This window comes from Aptenodytes patagonicus, chromosome 2 (genome assembly GCF_965638725.1).
Source record: "Aptenodytes patagonicus chromosome 2, bAptPat1.pri.cur, whole genome shotgun sequence".
Classification (NCBI taxonomy): Eukaryota; Metazoa; Chordata; class Aves; order Sphenisciformes; family Spheniscidae; genus Aptenodytes; species Aptenodytes patagonicus.
The window spans coordinates 168,657,370-168,678,293 of NC_134950.1; the positions used below are offsets into that span (position 1 = coordinate 168,657,370).

Below are 20,924 nucleotides of genomic sequence, written 5' to 3' on the forward strand. Positions count from 1 at the left end.
ACTATAAAGTGAAATGGGATGAGTCCTGCCATAAATTTCTACCTAGATACAAAGAGGTTAGATGAATTCCCCCAGATATTTGCCTCTTGTTATAGCATCCAGTACAAAGTTGAATTCCAGCTATGTGTTTTTAAAGTAAGTTCTTGAGAAGCCTGGCTAATTTCCAGATAAATCAACAGAAGTGCTTGACTTCTTACTTCTCGGGATATGATCAATTCTGACCATAGAAACCATGACACTTCTGAGGAACTCTGAGTCCTTCCATCCTTGTTGAGTATTACGTGTTTCCTCTGTCACGTATCAAGCCAAAACTTGAAATCAAATGAACTTGAGTTAAACTTAGCTTTGAGTTTTCTTAAATGAAGGCAAGTATGTGGGAAGGGAGGAAAAAGAATGCAACAGAAATCAGACCAAATATATCTCTTTTAAACAGAAATCTTTTCTTAGACATATATTTGTCTTATTCCACGTACATGATGACCTTTACAAGAAGACTTTTTTTCTGTAGCATTTGTCATACAGGGGTTCCAAACTGAAACAGTTTGAATAATTACATCTTACTCTATTCACCTCACTGAAAAGAAATACAATACTTAGATGACACATCTCAAAATATTTATGTCATTATATAAAGCTATAGATAGTATTTCCCTTTCCCGAGATAACCTTATGGTAAAGAAATACACCCTGTTCTCCTCAGATCAATAAGTCTGTGTTTTCTTTTGGCCAATAAATTATTTCCTCATTGCCAAACAAAATTTACCAAGCAATTTCTGATTTTCCTTCTGCAGATATCATATAAATCTGGCACAGAGGAAGGGCATGATAACCGCTATCTGATGAACAGCAGGTTTCTTCAGGGAGGAATGCAACATTTTCTCCATATCCATGGGAATAAAGCATAGATCTCAATGGAAGGAAGAAATACATATATAAGATATATAAGATATATAAGATATATAAAAGATATATAAGATATATAAGATATGTAAGATATAAGATATTAAGCACTGGGAACAGATCAAGCGCCTTTGATATACTCTAGGTTGAAAAATAAACTAAACAACTCCTCCAGTAGCTTGATAGCCATATCTTCTACCATGCAATGCTAAGACTGTACTAGGCCTTTAAGTCATACTCCACCTGACTCATCACTGCCCTGTGTCCGTGTTTGCTCTCGACCACTACGAGCCAACACAGTCAGTATTTAACGGCTCCAATCTTACCTTCAGTGCTGCAGCTTGTGTGCTATCAATGCTCATTAGAGTAATTGATGTAGATAATACTGTTTTGAACTGATAAATTTTACTTGCCACCAAGTCAGACGCAAACCATTTTTATAAGCAAATAAATATTAACTGAAACTATGATAAATGGCATGGGATAGATAAAAAGTTATTAAGCAATGCATCATAACCAAGAAATACAATTAATTTCCAAGCGCTCATAGCCTTTGAAAAAAGAGTGAGTGTCTAATTGAGAGATGTGTTTCAGTCGACTTTATTCACCTGTTGTGGAGATACATGTAGGAACTGCTGGAGGAAATTTTACAATCTGTTTTTGCAGGAAATCAGATTGGCTGGTTAACACAATCCCTTCCAGCCATTGAGTCTCTGAAAATCAGAATCATTTGTGCATTCGCTAACCATGAAAGGATAAAGAAAGAGGTTGTGTGCCAAACTAAAACTAAACAAAGTCCATAGAAATCTGTCATTGCTTTTCTATTGTATATGTTGCTTGAATAACAGCGTGATTCAATGGATAGGACCTTAAAAGCAAGTAGATTTGCATTCAACTCATGCCATCTACTACGTGCCTTTAGGAAACTGCTGTTCCTATCTCTACACCTTTGCTATTAAATAAGGTTGACATTGCTTGAGTGTGTTGGTGGAGCACTTTGAGATTTTCTGAGTGAAAAACACCATCTAAAATCTAGGTATTAGCTAGACTCCTCTGGTCTAACGCCCTAGGAGAGAATGTTTTCCGCTGTGTCGGTGAGGTCTATCCCTTGCTATACAAGGTGTCCAGCTTCTCTCCAGAGAAGACATGCCCAATAGCATTCAGTAGAGGCCTGCTTGAGTGGATACTGCTTTGTGTTTTTGGTTTCCTTGGCTCACCACCTCAGTCTTTGACATGCTCAGCAGCCGGTCCCATGTCACCGTCTCCCGAGGGCTTTGACGTCCGTCGCTCCGCTAACTCCCAAGGCTCTTTTCCCACCCTGTCGTCGGCACTCCCCCACGCAGCAGGACGTCGTGCATAGCTGTGCTCTATGGGTTTGACATCATCATACTTGGGATGTATGACACAAAGTCCCAAGCAGGCTGATGTCAGGCCCAAGATGGCTGCCATCCTGTGTCGGTTTACTATGTGCTCCCAGAGTGGGGTTCTCTGCTCATGGCTTTTTAACAACAGCTTGCTCCATGGCAAATATATTGCAGTGAAAGGAACTCCCCTCTAATGATCGACTCTTTTCACTGGACAAAAATACTAATTTTTTATTTCTCTGATTCCTTTCTACCCATCCCAACAGGTGAACTTCATCCTCTTCATTTGCATCATCCGTATCTTAGTCCAGAAGTTGCATTCCCCAGACGTTGGACACAATGAAACCAGCCAATATTCGTAAGTCCTAGACTTCTTTAACCGTATTGTATGGTTTTGGGGAAACCTTTTTGGCTGTTAGTTCAGTATTGCATCTGTCTGCACTGATCAGAATCAATTATTTGTTAATTGATTAAAGCTGATCAGAAATCAGGAAATGGGGCATTTGCTAAAACAGCTGGGCATGTTTTATGTCAGTTTGAACAGACAGGCAAGAAGGCTTTCTCCTGGGATTAACGATGAAGAAGTGAGAGCAACAGTAATGATCATGAAACAAAATAGGATTTTTCTTTGTATATTAAATATTTATCGGATTCTGAAGGCAGAGGGACCCTTATGGAGAACAAAGAGTAGTTCAGTATACAGGCTTTTTTTCTGAATTAGTTACCCTCAGCTCCCTTTTTAAAAGAAGGAGAGATCTAGAAAATTAGTACATTCAGTACAAACTGTGGCAAATTTTCCTTATCTTAAAGCAGACCCCTAAACTAGGTTGGATTAATTCAATGCATTTCTCTTCACTGTCGAAAAGTAGCACTGTCTCAGAAGTTTTGCTTGATGTAATGCTTTTATTCCAGGGATGTAAGGTTGACCTTAACGGGGCTTTTTATAATGAACAACATGCAAGTGAGATCAGCACCTGTCTCAGTGGCCAAGACTGGTCTTAGTTGCAGTATTTTAAGAGTGCAAGATATCTGTCTATCTGCATGGATTTATTCTGGCTTCAATACAAACAAAATAAAAGTTCAGACCAGCTTATTTTTGACTCTTGCCACTGTCCTGGCTCAGCATTTCAACTGTCTTGGATATTTATTCAATGTTTCCTAGAAAAGAACTGAAAAGAAAAGAGTCCAGTGTCTACATGGTCACTGCTCACAAATCTTCTTTGTCTTTGGAGGGAGCTGTGCACTTTGGTACCCTGAAGAATCTAAGCTCAGTTCATCTTTCTGCAAGATGGAAGACAATATCAATCTGGTCCTTAAATACTGACCAGCCATGACACTGAGTCTTTCTCTCTGGTGATGGTAAATTATGCATTTCATCTACCTTGAGAGATTCTCAGATTTATGAAAGGAAATTCCAGTATTTGACCTTAACTTCTCCCTGCAGCAGCCAGAGCCAATTACCTCTTTTTCTGTCATCGTAACACGACAACATTACCAGACCCCGTGCTTTCTGTCACCTCCCTTTATGTATTTCCAATTGGGCATTGTATCTTTGTACCCCCAGGACTGCAACAGATTTGGCCAGGTACATAGATTAAATCAGCATATTGAAATATGTTCTAGTACTTAGCAGCAGCCTGGAGCAGTTGGCTCCCATTCATGTCAGCAGAAGTGCTGCCAACACGTATCGGAAGGGTTATGCCCAGATTACCTCGGAGGTCATGCTGAGCTTTGGGTTCAGGGCTTTTTACTTCACATTTTCCAATGAATTGGGAGCTGCCAGGAAAGCTCTCTTAGCCTTGTAAACAAACGTAGCACGCCAGGGCAGTAAGTAACACAGACTTCCCCCCACTGGCCTGCCAAACAAGAGGCACTGCTGAAGTACAAACGATCTTCACATCTTCAGTCCCTCACCTTCCTCCTCCACCTGGAAAAATATCTTCGTTCCATTAGGGCATGAATCAGTTGCTCACTTATAGGTGTGCAAGCCATATGAGATGCTTTAGGACATTTGAGATACTTGCCTGGACCTAGCATATAGGACCCAGAACCTATGGGAGACTTGTACCCTTATACAGTGGCAGCTAGCCACCAGCCAGATTCTCTGGGGCACCTGGAAGTCTCCGTTGACTGTATTGACTGCAGTGGAACGTAAGACACCACATTTTCCTATGGAAATGAATATTAAGTGTCCCAATCTGAGGGCTGGATCTCACCGAGGGGAGTTCTCAGTGTCGTCCTAAGTTTTTAATGTTTAGACAGCTAGCTGTAGAGACATCTGGGGTCCAGTCCCTTTTATAAATGCCATTAGGCATGTGATCTGCAATTGTAGGTACCTGGATTCTTTTACATGTCATTCCCTTATTACCTGAAATGCTGCTGCTAGCTTCAGGGGTTTGGCCTGTAGGACCCAAGAGATCTTAGCAAAAACCTGCTGCTAATGATATGTGTGGGTTCCTCCTGCCAAATCTGAAATAAGTATGTTTTAAACTAACAATACCAGGGGTCTCTCATTTGCATTTCTCCCTCCTTCTCCTGTTTATTTTATATTGTTTATTTTATAAAAAAATAACACGTTGACATGTTGGCAGTATTGTTCAATTCCAACCAGTTTCAGTTTAGCTGCAGGCTGGAAGTTGAGGCGCGCTGCTGACTCACTCAGTAATGCTACAGACAGTGATCCGGGCTTTAATGTATTGGAAACTGTGAAAACAAGTCTCCCAGAACAGTCTTCTGGAAATGACAGAGGCATGCAACAATGGGACAGCAATATTTCAGACAAATAGAAGTTGTTTCCTGCAACAGAAATCTTGAGCAAAATTCATCTCTTTCTATTTTGTACATGTACACAGATCAATATTATCATCAAAGTTTTCTGGGTAACGTTTCCATTATGCGTTCAAGGAGCATGACTAAAATGTTGGTTCACTCTTATCCGCTCCCAAGGAGAGGAGTAGGTTCCGTGCAGGCTAGTGGAGACGTGTTTTCCCTAAATTATCTGTCACCATGTATATCTGTCAGAGAGGGTAGGTCTACCTGTGCTGGGGGTGGAAGTAATGAGTTCTTTGAGAAACCATGGCTTCCAACAGGTAGCTTTAAACAGCTTTGGACAATCTCCCAAGCAGTTCTGCCTCCTGCACAGCCAGGCTTTAGCTTCCTGGGAGAAATTACACCATGACTGGGGAAGATGACTCTCCTCATTGCAGTGTTTAGGGGGGGAGTCTTTTAAATATCACAGGACTAGACCATAGGGCCCTTGCCTTGAAGCCAAACTGAGATCTAAAACATCACTCAATATTCTGGGGAAGCTCAGCGCTGGGAGCAAGAGACTGGTTTGGGGTGTTGTGCAAACCGGAGGAGGGGGCTCCTAAGGTTTGGCATTTATGCCCCGTCTATTGCCACAGTCCAGCCAGGAGGGAAAATGCTATAACTGAGGCCCCGATATTGCCTTCAGTGATAAGGTAAAATTTTCTAATCCATTGGAGGTTGCAAACAGCCTCTCTATGAATATGGTACATGAAGGTAGCATCACATCGATCTCCTCTAGGTTGACTTGTTGCTGAAAGATTGGGGAGAGAGGAGGGACCTCTGCAAAGCCAGTATTAATATTCATTGAACTGTGATCTCCTTAAAAAATTAGTTGCTTTCTCGTATGTCAGGAGCTGGGGGAATTAGGACTGGATCATACTAGTGTGGGTCACACTGGCCAGAGCTGCTTCTGACAGGGAGGAACATGGTACCCTGATGGTCACCAATGACAGTGACAGTCCTCTGGCAGAGCAAGACATCCAAGACGGCTCAGATTTTGGATCTGCTCACTATGAGCAGGTATGTGCCCGCTAGTGAGGGATGTGGTAGGAAAGGCAAATTCCTGGAAAGTTCCTCGGCTTCCTACAGGCACTCATTTTGCCTGGAATGAGTTGCAGCCAGGTGCTTTTTAGCCACCAGGTATTCCCTGGGGAACCACAGCCTCCAACCACAGCCTTAAAGTCAAACTGTCTTTGGGCCAGGCCCAGGGAAAGCTGGAAGGGTCTGCTGGGAGATACAGTGATGAGCATCATCTGCATAAAGCTGGCGCATCAGCCGTCCCAGCGGGCTTACGCAGATGGCAAATGAATGAAGATGGTCTGGAGGGACTGAGCCTGATGGGACTTTGGAGGTGAAGGGTTTGCAGATGGAAGAACAAGTATTTCCAACATCCCAGCCTTAGCTTCAGTTCCTCCAGAAGCCTCTGGGAGAGGGGGACATGGGAGGATATGGGTGACCAAGGGAGCCAAAACCCCCATAAGCATCCTTAAGTCCTTGATTTCATTTTATTTCTGTCAACTATATTTTAATAATGATTAGACTTAATAAATTATCATCTCTTCCTAATTAGACCTGTGATTACCCAGCCTGGTGCCATTAAGCACTAATACTGTTCATCTCCCTCCTTTGGAGACATTCATTGTGCGATAGCCTGTCATTATTCTGAGCTAAACATACCATTTCTCTCCCAGAAGCTGTAATTTTCAGAAATCCCAAGCAAACAAAGACAGCACTAGATGATGATTTAGCTTGTAGAGATAAAAAAGATCTCCGGTGGGAGGGGAAGAAGAGAGAAAGAAATACCTCCATTGAAGTTACCGGGAATAAAGATGTCACATTTTATGTTGTCACCACATCTGAAATCACCAGCCATCTGCAGTCTGCAGGCCAAGGAGAAATAATCTAGGGCTGATCACTCTGCCTCAGCTAGAGGCACATATATATTTATATGAGAGCTGTTAATGAGGAGGAAAGCAAGCCTGTGGAAATGATCCCAGCACGGTCCTTGGTTAGCGTGAACTGACTGTGCCCAGCCAAGGGTCTGGCTCCACATATCGTTGCATCCCAGCCCAGGTCATCAGAGGGATCCTGGGGGCTTTAGGCTGTGAGGAGCTATCTCAACTCCCTCCCTTTCCCTCTACCCCAGACACATCTTCCCTCTGGGCGAGGGCAGCCTCCTGATGCTGCCTCACTCGAGGCTGCTGTTGAAAGGCTGGATGTTCCCAAGACCTCGGGGTAAGTGGCCCATATCACATCTCCTAAGGGCAAACAAAGGTACTTAACATGCATGATACAGGCTACACCATCATCATCCAGGTAATCAGCAAATATGTACTGCAGCAAGTTAAAGTTTCGGGGTTGCACAGGGCTCAGCTGCAGGATTTCTCATCAGCTTACCCTTTAGCTCCTCTTCCCTCTCCCGTTATGACTCATGTTTGTCTTTCCAACAGGAGGCTGGCCAAGTCCACCTTGCTGCTGATCCCTCTCTTTGGCATTCACTACATCATGTTTGCTTTCTTCCCTGACAATTTCAAAGCAGAAGTTAAGCTGGTCTTTGAGCTTGTGGTTGGGTCGTTCCAGGTAAGCCACCCTTTAGGCCACCGGTCAATCACCAGGACTATCAGCAGGGAGAAGTGTAACAAGCATGACAAGGGAATAAGCAAGCATGTGAGCTGGGTTTTTCCTGGACATGCGCAATACTGCTGTTATACCTTTTGGGGAAAAAGCTACTCACTCCAGCTTGGCCAGGATGGAAGATAATGGTATATTTTGCCTCCTGGAGTTCCAGAAGGAGATTCTCTCTCCTCATTTTAGGCACCTGAAAAGAAAATGTACCTCTATAAGTTAGTAACCCTGTTTTTTTTTTTACTTAAGGGAGAAAAATGAGCACCTCGGTTCAGTTTATATATTATTGACATGGTGTAAGATAAGATAAATTGCCTTTGGAAGGAATGTCTTTCTGGCCATTAATAGGAGCCTCGTCTGTCTTCAACCAGTTGACTTGCATGAACTGTCTCCTCTGTTAATAAGCCAAGTCCTGCCTGTAGATCCTGCTCAAGCAGGATTCCAGTTCATTGGTATAGGAGACAGGTTCCCCACGAGGATGGATAATGGGGCTGTCCTCTGCATTAATCTTCAGGAAGCCCTGATGAAGTTTGCTCTTAGACCCTCCCACACACTTCACTTCAGTCAGTTCCCATGTTGGGCTGTTAACCCTGGCCCTGCTGTTGCATGAAAAGAAGCACTTACTGATGTATTTCATCCCATTGCATCCATCCATTAATCAGCTGTAGTCACTTTGTGTTCTCACAGCCTGCAAGCAGGATCTATCTGTCACCATGTACCATACACGTGTCAGTGGCATGCTTTGTTCAGTGGTGAATGAGTTAACGTCCCTGTCTACATCATTATCACTTCACATCTGGCATCTCTCCTTTGAGAGATAAATGGACCTACACTTACCTCTTGTCTTCAGTGTTTGCAACCATAAGGGCTAGAGATAAGTTTGTTTTATTTTTTTCAGTGAAAGCTGAGATTCTCAAAAATGAGTTCTCACTTCAGGGGGGATGGGAAAGGAAGAGTATAGCCCCATACTGTGTCTAAGATCATTCTGACCTTGATGATGTACTAGAGAGCACGGTTACATCTCCCCAGTTTCAGCTGCAAAGAGCAAGCAGGAAAGCTGGGTCTAGTATCCCATCCAGTTGCCTCTAATGCCCCAGTTTGAATGACCAAGTGCCCCTGTTAGAGCTGAGCTGACCCCTGATGGCTTTAAACACCAGTCTGGAGCAATCTTTGAACTCACAGCCATACATCTGCTGCAAAGTACCTTAACCAATCTTCCCCTGCTCATTTTATAGGAAAAATGCAATCAAGTGGTTTCTAAGGGGCACCTTAGCAGTCCCCCAGCACTGTGCCCTTCCTCCAAGGCTGCAGTGAGTTTGGGTTGTGATCTAGGGGAATATCAGCTATGAGGTGCTAAAAGCCTGTTCTCTCCTTTTCCCTAGGGATTTGTGGTGGCTGTTCTGTACTGTTTTCTCAATGGGGAGGTAAGATCAACAATATCGTTTGGTTCATGTTTGCAACTAAGGCAAATTGAATGCTTGTGGAGAGTGGATTGAGAAGTGTCCCATTCCTGATGTTACCATATTGGCGGGAAGCTTCCACGTCAAATCTCTCACTCCAGAAAAACAACTCAACCATTTGCCTGACAGTTTCCAGCACAATTAAACATATTAGCACTTTTGTGTGGACTATAATACTTCTGCTGCTGAGTCCTTCCTTTACTCATGAGACAGCATCAGCAGAACCCCCATATGACCTTGCATAAACCCTGATCCGAAGGGACCACCTTCAGCAGGGAAGGATAAAGCCCATCTTTTAAGCCCTACTCATGCTTAGCGCCTCAGTGAATCCTCCACAGAATCAGGCCCACTGCCAAGATGGAGGCTCGTTAGTGCAGTGATATTTTTGTACCATGCTCCGTCTGCCCGTGAGAAATTCAGCAGAGACTGGTTAAAGCCATATCGCGAAGGCTACCAAGTAGGTGTGAGCAACTAAAAACTTGGAGCTGCTGTCAGCTGGAGCACTTTCAGCTCAATAAACTGAGCACGGACAAGAAAGAAGCAGCTGTGATCTGGGTTTGTGTTCCAGCTTCCTGGGGGGAGGAAGAGTGTCCAGAATCACAATTTGCTCTCTTACAGCTCTGATGCTGCTTTCAGCCCTGCTGATGCCATGTGTACATCACGCAGTGGCATGCAGGGCAGATAGCCCAGCTCCAGCAGAGACCTTTGCCCGTAAGCCTGCGCAGAGCAGGACAGAACCACACAAACTTATTAATGATCCAAAACCGATATAGGCATTAATGTGACTTGTTAGGCACAGACCAGTGCCAGGTAACATGCTTCTACCTTACAGGCATTAATCTTGTCTTTCCCACGTTTCCAGTCCTGGGGTTTGCATCCTGGTGTTGTACTATTCCTGTGCTTGCTGATCCCAGAGACCCTCAGACACAGCTGTTTTATCTCATTCATACTGTTATCTAAAAATTTGCACTGGAAGGCTGCAGGAGGGGACAGGGACGGTGGCCAGATTTGTTCAGGATTTGAATCTGGACAGTGTAAACCAGATGATGTATGTAAACTCCCTGAACAGGAATAAGTAGCTTCTATCAAAAAAGCACAGCTGTATTGACAGCTTTACAAACAAGCTATAGTTAAATCATTTGTATTTGGACAAAAACAGGGCAGTGAAAAAAAAAAATCTTAATTATACTCACAAAGCATATGTTGCCATTAAAGTTAAGTATCTGATGCCTTCACTGTATCAGATAAGCAATTCCCTGTGCTCAGCTTTCTGCTGAAGCTCAGGGATTTCTGCTCCCGTAGTTCACTGGCTGGAGTGTGACCTCTCTTCTATGTGGCTACAAGTTCTGGCCAGGTTGAGTTTAGTGACCTTTATAAAATAATTCTTAGCCCCTTGGTAGGTGGGTCACCCATTGCTACTCACACAATCAAGTCAGAGCAATGGAAAATGCTCGCCTCTGCTGATTTGCTTGTCTTTCCACCACCTAGGTCCAGGCTGAGCTCAAGCGAAAGTGGCGGAGGTGGCATCTGGAGCGGTTCCTGGGCTCGGACATGAAGTATCACCACCCTTCCTTAGGCAGCAATGGCACCAACTTCAGCACCCAGATCTCCATGCTGACCAAGTGCTCACCAAAGACACGCCGGTGCTCCGGCTTCCAGGCTGAATTCTCTCTGGTGTGATGGGGAGAGGCTCTCTGAGCACTGAGCATCCAAGAGAGAAACTGAGAGACAGAAGGATCCCCAGGAATCAGCACTACGATGACAAACCCTTGTGAAATTACATGCTCCGCATGAGCCAACAGAGGACACAAAACTGGAAAAGCCACTGGCATCCAGAACAAGAGGCAGAGAAAAACTTTCCCTCTGCCTCTTTTCAGACTTTTCACTCTTAAGTTTCAAGGCCTCAGGGGTTGGTAACTATGAGTAAAGGTCCCAGTCACTTGAGGAGAGCCTGGGAGATCCTGATGTGTCATAAATAATGAAGTAGGGGGGGTAAAGGAGGGGAGAGCCTGAGTCCTTGGTGGCTTTACCAGAACTGGCATCTCTGAAACAGATAAATTGCACTTTTTCAAAAATGAGCCAGTAAAGGAGAGAGGGAGGCAAGAAGCAGGAAAAAAAAAAGAAATGCCAAACATATGAATGTGCCAAAAGTCCCGTTGATAAGAGGTGGTGATAAGGCACCGAAGACAGAGTCAGGGACATGGGGAGAAGGGACAGGAGGAACATGAGCAGGAAGGGGAGAGGCCAGCGCACAGCCCCTGCCTCTGCATTTTAGACGTGTGAAGACGAAGCTGCAGCACCAGGAAAGCCCCTCAGAGGATGCCACAGTGCTGTGGTGTGTTCTGCTAATTGCCCACCGTCTTTGCTAGCAAAAGCTTTCCAAGCACCCTTGGGTGCCCTCTGGAAAAGCAGGTCGCTGAGAAGGAACAGCGCGAATGCCCTTCTCTGCGCTATGTTCATGACATCGTGTTTTGTTTGGTTGTTTTCAATGAACAGGAAACTCGATTTGCATGTATAAAAACCAGGTACAGATGCCAAAAGCGGAGCACGGCTGTGTTTTTCATTCTTTTTAAGTTCGCTCATAGATCTTGGTGCATTAACGCACCCAGGATCATTAGGGATCAGGGGAAAACAATTGGTCTGTAATTCGTTTGCACTTGCTTAGCACACACTGCCAGGAAAGGGAGATGTAGAACCCTGTAATCCTTAATTGAATCAGACCCGCCATAAGGAGCCACTCTCCAGATGAAAAAATTAGCATCACAGCAGCAAGCAAAATTGCTTTCATCAGAACAAGGTTGTCTCAGCACGTAACTGGCACTCCAGGAGTCAGGAAGGAGTGAAGGAGCTATTAAATTGATTTCTTCTTCAGCTTTTACGGGGAGCTTTCATCCTATGATGAAGGCATTGTTAGATCTTTAAGACGTGCATGTGTATTTTACCTCTTTTCTGAAGGCCTATTAGTTTCCATATAGGGGCAATCCCTATTTGAAGAATGCACATAGATCTTGTTAAAGCCAAGGGAATAGTTATTTTTTTCTTTTCGTGGTGGAGGCGCAAAGGAGAGGGGTGAAACCAAATCCTGCTCAGACATGCCAGGCTGGCGGCTCGCAGGGCATCACATGCAGCTCGCATGCCCGGGCACTGCATTTGAGACAATCCCTGCAATCCCAAGCTCAGTCAGAAGTTAGACAACATAAGGATGCAGATGCTTACGTTGGTGTCCCACCCAGCTGCACGGAATGGGGTTGCACCAGTTTTACACTGGGCATGGGAAATCCCTGCCCAGCTCAGGTGTACACTTAACAGTTGGGCTGCTGTCATCATAACATGTCATAGCACTGTCCTCGTGAAGGAGAGTCTGGGTCACCAATGCATGTACATGGAAAGGAAGGTGGGCTCCTCTTTCAGAGTTCAGAGATCTCGACTTATCCACCAGGTACTAACAGCACCTGGACTTCTTTTTCTTCAGAGTGAAGTGTAGTTCATTGAAGGGAAGCATCTTTAACTTGGTGGGTTTGGCGTTTGTTTTGCTTGTTTGCTTGCTTTAAGCATCTGTGATTCACTGCCAACAAACCACACTGAGCCCAGGAGGAGAGTTGCAGATCTGGACATCCAGTTCCTTCCTCAGTTCTGAGAGGGTGGTTGTTCCACGCTGTAACCCTCCCCAGAGCTATACCCCTTATCATCTGAGCTCGATGTTTCCAAAGTATTTCTCCACATGCGGGACTGAGAACAGCATACAGGGCTGAAGTCAGTAAGGGGCATGAGATACTCCGATACAACTGCCCTGAAAGGTAGACATGCACTCATGAGTTTCCAGTGAGCTGGCTCAGATGCTGTCACAGTGTAGCCATGGCTACCCAGCCTGTGAAACCTAAGAGGATAGGTAGATATTTGTGAAGGTAGTCATAATGAGCTTCATGGTCCTGGAATTAAAGTGCTGATGAGACCCCAGGCTAGGCAGGTGCAAACCATCTTTGTTATGGCTACGTTACACTGAAACTATGTCATTAGCGGTTAGAATCTAGCACTGACATGCCATAAGATCATCAAAATCCTCTCTTAGCAGCTCTCTCATTCCCAAACTCCAGAAAAACCAAGAGGATGCTTAAAATTTCCCCACGTTGCTTGCACTGAAGCCCTTATGCCCTGACACCCCAGGAACAAGGTCCCCGTTGAAACGCCCATGACGTTCTCAGAGGCAGGGACCCTCTTTGTGTTTGGTGCTGGTGCTGCTCTGGTGAGTGCTTTCAGACCTGGGTTAGGACTCACACAGAAGATGCTGGAGAATTCCCACCAGTATCTTCTCCTGTGCCTGGTTCAAAGCAAGAATTTGATTCGGCTCTGCATTTCACCGGGTGAATGGCTAGCTGCAAGTAAGCCCAGAAGAAACAAGGGAAAGCTCTTTCTCAGCTTCCATGGTGTAAAATGCTTCCTTTCACTGGTTCAGAATTTGGAAGCACCATCAGTCTGGGAAAGATTCAATTAATCAAGCTGCAAAGTCATTCACCCTCTTCATCTGCCACGGTAGCTATTTATGCCCAGCAAAATTGGTGGGCTGCAGAGGAGCACTGCCTGATCTTGTCAGTGTATCCACTGAGGTGCCTAAGGTGTGAATTTGAATCCCAGGTCCCAGACGAGCAGAGGAGGAGTTTCAGCACAAAGCAGTTGAGCATAAGTGACTCACCATTACCAGCAACCTCCTTTGTGAGATGTGAGGGAAACCCTTCCCATCTGTTTTAGGCAGCCTTGCTGGAGCAGAAGGTCAATGTCTGTGAGCCACGAGCAATGAGACACCTTGTGCATTTTCACTCTGTTGTTCTTCACCTTTTCCTCTCCCCGTGCTCGTAACGCCATTTGCAGGAGGACCTTCTGCTTTGTATCTACAGCTTCTCTTCCGTTTCAGCCCTGTGCTAACCTGTGCCAGCATCAACCATATGCCAAAGGCAGCAGGAATGGGCTTGCCTTTTAGAGACATGACAGGGAAAAATTGAGTTGGTTATTTACCCATGCCACAGGGCCTTCTGCAGCCCGTGGCATTCACCACCGAGCTATTCTGCACGGGAGCATGAGGATGGGATGTAGCCTAAACTGAGGGGCTCCTTCAAAGAATGTTGACTGCATTAGCATGCCAGGAACAGTGCCCCCAGGCATCCTACTTGCAATTATTTCATCACTGAACATCCAGCCACATCGCCGTTACGCTGTCAAGGGTGTTTGAGAGATTAAATGAATGTGCTGAATATACCTGCTGTGACAGGCATGGCAATATTAGTGACGCAGGCAGTGCAGAGCTGCCAGCCCAGCTGTGTTGGCCTCATATTTCAGGAGAACAGAGGAGTCAGTGGTGAAATCAGAGCTTTTCACTCTGGGGATATGAGCAATCAAGTGAACGATGACATTTGGATCAGGCCCTCATTTAAGTGGCTTAGTGCAGGACTTTGGCCCGATAACTTGGCCTCCTCTACTCTGTTTTTCATCCAACTCATCGATAAAATGGAGTTCAAGGACCTCACTGCAACCCCAAACGACAACCCAAGCTGCATCATCCTGAACCCATGCAGAATACACGATGCAGTGCTCGGGACTGCTGCTGTTGCTCACGACGCACCAGTCTGACCCCCTCAACTCTGGTGTAAGACAGGAATGACTCCAGTGAAGGCAGCGGGAGTCATTTGCTGCAAAATAAGATTAAGAGGCATACCTGGATGTGGCAGGCTTTTAGATATGTGTGAGGATCATGAATTCGGACTCCAAAACTCTTTACAGAAATCAGGCCAAATTCTGATCCCACTTGCACCAATCAGCTCACTACAGTGACTCCTGAATTACACCAGCATCAAACTGGAATTTGCCTTTAGAATAATTTCTTTATCTTCAGCCTGGAACTGTTCCCTCCCTTTTTATACCAGTGAGAAATCAAACCCCTCCTGCTAATTAGTCACTCTCTATTTCAGTGATTAAACTATTAAACAATTATTAAGTATGGAACAATTAAAATATAGAAATTAAATTATTTTCTCGAGGTCTAGAGGTACAAGGTTCAATGCTAACATTAGACTGTAGATATTTCTATTCAGCTGGGACTGAATAGAGCTATATTGCTCTATTGCTATATAGAGCTATATTGCTCTGTGGCCCTCTCATAAGCAGCAAGAAATGAGAATATGATCATGTTTAGGGTTTAAAAAAGAGCAGTAAAGAAATTGTAGGCTGTTGCAAAATATCAGGGCATTAACTTGAAACTAGTTTTTAGAATCAGTATATATGCAGCAGCAGCATTACTGCAGTTATGGAATGAAAAAGGGATCCCAAGAAAGCCCAGGAGGCGAAACACCTGAATGGTTTTTTTTTTATTTTATTTTATTTTATTGCCTAGGAAACAGTTATATTTTTCTCAAGGAAGGTGTTACTGGAGAAAAAATGTTTTGTACATTAACTAGTCAGCAGATTTACTTCTTTCTCAGTATCAGTGAGGCAGGGTGGTGTCTGTGTCACAAGGCTATGCGAGCGAAGGGATTAAAACCAAATCTCTGCTCCAATCTGATGGAAATACTTTCCGAGAGAGATGCACCTGCTGATTAACGAAAGACTGCCAGTGGTTTCTAAAAAGCAAAATGAAGTTCCAAAGAAAGCTCAGGAGTGAACATCGCTTGGCTCCGTGGCAGGGATTAAAGGGGCTTGGTGGGATTATTTTGTCTCCATTCCTTCCACCTTCACCACAGTGTTTAAACAAGGCAAAACCCAGTGGATTTCTGCAGGAAATATGAAATATTTTCAGGCTAAAAGGGAATCTCTCAAACTTGGAAATGCCAATATGTGTCTTTGTGAAGCTTATTTTATTCTGTCTGCGCAAGTCCAACTTGGTTTGATAAATGGCCTGTGGAAATCCATGTGGTATCAGAAGCAAGGAGACTGAGAAGCAACGTTTCTTCTCTGGAAGATGAATCTAGGTTTAACACCAAAGCCCATGTAAAACATGCTTCCTCCCCGCTGTGTCCCAGCCTCTCTGCTTTCAGGTAGGGCGTTCAGCTGAAGGAAGGATCTTGACCGGGGTGCTGACGCAGCCCAGGCACAGCTCTCTGCTTCCTCCCAAGGCTTCTCTGCACCAACGAATGTGCCAAACTCTTGGAGACAAGGGCTGCAGTCCTGAGCATCCTGACTCGCAATTCAGCTTTGCACTTTTCACACACCGATGCTTATGGTTGCAAGGACCATAATGCTTCTTGATTGTAGATGACCCTCGAAGAGCAGGAGGCCAAGCTCTTGGCCTCATATATACCCATATCAATGTGGAATTACTCTGCTGGTATCATTCGTGAACTAAACTGGTGTAATAGGGAAAAGAATTAAGTCCCAGACTGGTACATGGAGTCAGATGTCCCAAAATCCAGAACAGCATGGATTTCAATCCATTTTCTTTCAGTCAGTCAACTTTTCACCCCGTCTCCAAACCCAGTATTTACATACCAGCCTGATGAAGTGTAATTACAATGACTGATCTTGTTACTTCCCCTGGAGATCTGTACAGTTGTAAACTATGGCTTTTAGGAATTAGGAGTTGCCTGGGCCAACAGACCACCTCTTCCACCTCCTACTGTCTGAACGTCCTAACTCCTTGTTTGCTTGCATGGTGTTGCGCTATACACCGAGGAGCCCTGGGTTTGAAACGCTGGTTATTTCTAGCATACTCTGAAATCACAGGGAAGAAGACAAACACTGGGACTGGAAACTACATAACAGGTCTGTAAGGGAAATAATGCTCATTCGGGTTCTGAGGGCCAGGCCTTTAGGACACGCGAATTGGCATCAGCAGAGCACTAGTGTTTTATACCCCAGTTTTGTGGATATTGTAAATTTGTACATAGAGGAAATCTGAATAGCACATTTAAAAAAAAAAAACCAACACATTTTTGATACTCTGATGATGATAAATTAAGTTCGAAAGGGCACTTTTGAATTCAAAAGTGCATTTTTCAGACTCTGTTTCAAACACCTCAAGCTGTTGTTCGGTAGCTGGTGCCAACTCACTCTTCTCACTCAAACTGTAAGCACCTCTGCTCTCCCCTCCTGTAAATAGGCTTTGACAGCAAAGAGTGATGACAACTGGCTGTGAACGGAGAATCACTGTCTCTGTGGACTTTTATGTACCTAGGTGCTTGTGATGTATTCTTCATGCCAGTGAGAACAGGCCTGCTTGCTCAGCACAGGTGAAATCTCCGCCTTGTTTCATGGCCTTTTACCCGATGTTATTTATTTTGTTCTGACTGTACATATGCAATGAATTGGCTATTTTTTTCCCTTGTATTTGGTTCATCTCCTTGCTTCAGAGGAGGTTCTTCTCTGTGGTTGACACTGCTGAAAACAAGCAATAAAACCATCGTGAAGACATTGTGTCTAAGATGTTCCACCTGATATTTTAATTTATTTTTCTCAGTCCTGAAGAGGACACAGACAGAGGAGGAAAGGCTAAGAAGGAGGTAGTGAGCTGGTAGGGTGGTTGCCTAGAGTTAGGCATAATTATCTCATACTTTGTAAGGTTAGCCAGATAGACCAAATGGCTCTCAAAATGGGAGACCTTCTTTGAGAACATCTGTGCCAGCAGAAGAATCAGTACCAGCCCCAGCATGAGTGATCCCCAAAACGACCACGATGAAGGCAACACCACTGCATGAGCTAGGTGGCTGGATGCAATGTCTTTTGGAGGCAGAACCCATGCATGGAGGTAATAACCATGCAATTACAAACACACTATGGTTCTTTTGCCACAATCAAGAGACGTTAAATGATTCCTGTATTTGTAGGTACGTACACCCAGGCACATACATACACATGTATTGATTGTTACCAGCGTAGGATTGGATGCTGGAATATCCTCCAACTGTCTCACTATGCTGTGCCGTTCAAATTCATCCCCATGAGAATCCCCCCCAGTACCCTGGATGGACAGACCAAAGCTAAGATCTGTCTTTTACATCACAGACTGCAGCAGTTCATAACCACCCTCCAAGAACAGGAAAACCCCAAAATATGTGAAAAAACGTGTTTGCTCTCATTCCCTTCGGGACTGAACACACTCAGACTGCCAGTCGTCCAGGCCACATGGTAGGAGAACCTGTGAGCAGCTTTTCGAGAGCAGATGCGATGGGTCCATTCAACCCGCAGAAATCCCACACCGCTGCGAGAAACCAAAATGCTTTACCCATGAGATGCACGAGAGCTGCCATCCAGTGCTCTCTGCAACATTTGGCATGTATAATATCCAAGGGCATCTTACAATGCAGTTTCCAGCTCAAGGCGGTGGTTTGACTTGGGCTTGTCACAACCAGATGATTCCACAGCACTGATGGTGTAAATTCATAATCTGAGCATCACGAGAACATCCTGCCTGAAGATCTTACAACTAGACCCTCGACCCATCCACCTCAGTACTGTATGTACACACCATCCCTGTACATGCATATACAAACACAATACGTCTGACTGTAGCAATAATTATATGAGTGGGTAATGAACGACTTGCACGTGTAAAGTGAAGCACAACAGCTGGGTCTGGAGTTAAGCATCCTGCTGCTTGGTTGTTACTTTAGTTTGCCTTTGAGACATAGGTTAAGTTAGTCCTCTGAATGTGTTGTTTATCCACCTCAAAAAGAATGCCTTGATTTTTGGAAATGCAGAGTTCATTGGATCTTTTCAATGCGGAGTACAAATTTGTCTACTTAAATCCCTTCTCATACCCTCTGGGCTGAAAGTAGCTCTCTCCATGGAAAGAAATGGATTGGTGTTTGAACATGGATTTTGCAAAGCCTCCAAATCTCTGCTAGTTGATTCCAAATCATTAGCAAGCCATTTAAATTAACACTTCTTTCAGGCACAGAATTGCCCGGTAGGGCTAATGAGACTTAACACTCTCCCTTTCCATTTCCACTGCCCCTGCATGGAGCTGGTGGTACTGCAAAGCTCAGGTCTGTCTCTGCCTCCTGGACACACTGTGCATGCCAAGTGCTGGCATCTTGTACACTGGTCCCTGGAGCAGTAGACACAGCAGTAGTGCTCAGCCTGCGGGGACTGCGTGCTCACCCCTGGCAGCTTTCCCACCCTGCCAGGTGACCAGATACCTCCTGAGCCTCGTATGGTGACCTCAGCTTTGCAGCTTCCTCCAGCTTTCCCAAGGGTGCTGCATCTTGCCCCTGCATCATGTCTGTGTTTCATCCTCGCTGTCTGCCCAGTTCAGTAGCGCTGTCTTTTCAGGTCTTTATTGCTGAGAACAAAGCATGAGCCTTCCTCTGTGTTGGAGAAATGCCTAGCAGGCAACTACAAGTGAACAGTAATTATTCGTATAAAAGACACATTATTTGATGCACATGAATATTAGGCAGTGAAAATAGATCGCAGTGAGAGAGGTCAATGAGCTTTTCCTTGTCCATAGGGCCAGTTCCACAGCTCACCCCCTTTTTAAGCTGATTTACACCCACTGTTCACACTACTGATAAAGGCCAAATCTACAACAAGTCTTCGCTATATATGTCCCTCCTTTCTGCGTGGATAAACCATTTTCATTTAAAAGCCAAGGGTCTAATGCTCTGGGCCATTCTGAGAAGCAAAGCTGTTGCATACTGACTTTCACTGGATCCCTCTGTGGATTAAATCAGAAATCAGAAAAACAGGTTACAAAGGCTGGGGAAAGGGAAGATCAGCCAATTGCATTTATTCTGTGTCTATAGACGTGATGATAATCACATACTGCCAAAAAATGTCTTCCATATGAGGAACTCCAGTCACTGCCCAGAAATTAATTAGTGTAAGTGGCTTTGATGAAGGTCGCCTAAGAAGTCTGAGGCAAAAATCAACCCAATCATCTTCGATCCCTGCTGTGTGTCCTCTGTGCAAGAGCCACCCTTCCTGGTTTACAATGAGCATAGCATCGCTTTTCTTAGACACGCACCATTATTCTGAATTTGATAGAACATGCGATCACATACATCTGGAAATTTTTGACCTTGGCTTTGAGAGCTTCTTTGTGTAAGTTCAGTGGTGAAGTGGTTTTTCATGACTGCAAAAACATCATTCTCTATAAGAAAGAGCCATGATGAAAAATGGCCAATGGCATCCTTTTCCTTTGATCCCCTGTGGTTTCCATGGCAAAATGCCAGGACGAGGACTTTTGTGATCTCCATGACAAAGCAATTTCCCATGTAGTGAATCAATTGTAGCAGTTAAATTATCTTCACGCCACATGCAACCAGTTGCATTCACTCCCTCCCACTGGGGATATAAAGTTTGAACTGTGACTCAGTGCAGTCCGCAGAAAGAGTCCGGCTGCCCTCAGACAAGTTCAGAAAGACTCTGGGTTGTCCAAAGATCACAAGGGAGTGTGGCACAAAGAGCCTAGGTGCTGCATCACTGCTGTAATACCATACACTTTGAAAGCCTTAAAACCTTTTCCAACACTGACACGTGCTCGCAGAGGAATCATTCCTACTGGTGTAACTTCCTATGCATTTAACATCTTGTTGGATCATATGAACAAAGCCAGGTAAGTTGAAATGTCATCTCAAAATAGCCATTTCCCACGTAGTGGTATTCTCAGAACCAAATTGGCCTTGCAGCCCAAGACCAGAGAAGGCAAGAGGTTTATGTATATGGCATTAGGTCCCCCCTTACAGTGCTCAGTGACGAACTCTCTCCTAGAGTCCATCCCTGCCCCATCACACTACTGATTGAAGCTCTGCCCTTGAAAATATCTCCACTCTCCCAGCTGAGA

General features: G+C 44.6%; 1 protein-coding gene across 1 annotated transcript in view; it reads left to right on the plus strand.

Annotated features, from left to right (window-relative positions):
- Positions 1 to 17,551, plus strand: part of LOC143157247 (vasoactive intestinal polypeptide receptor) — a 122,804-nt gene extending 105,253 nt beyond the window's left edge. The window contains exons 10-13 of the mRNA XM_076332035.1: positions 2,531 to 2,622; positions 7,523 to 7,652; positions 9,080 to 9,121; positions 10,646 to 17,551. Of these exons, the coding sequence (XP_076188150.1) occupies positions 2,531 to 2,622; positions 7,523 to 7,652; positions 9,080 to 9,121; positions 10,646 to 10,837 (456 nt within the window). The 3' untranslated portion in view covers positions 10,838 to 17,551. The remainder of the gene's footprint in view (positions 1 to 2,530; positions 2,623 to 7,522; positions 7,653 to 9,079; positions 9,122 to 10,645) is intronic.
- Positions 17,552 to 20,924: the final 3,373 nt, after the last annotated feature.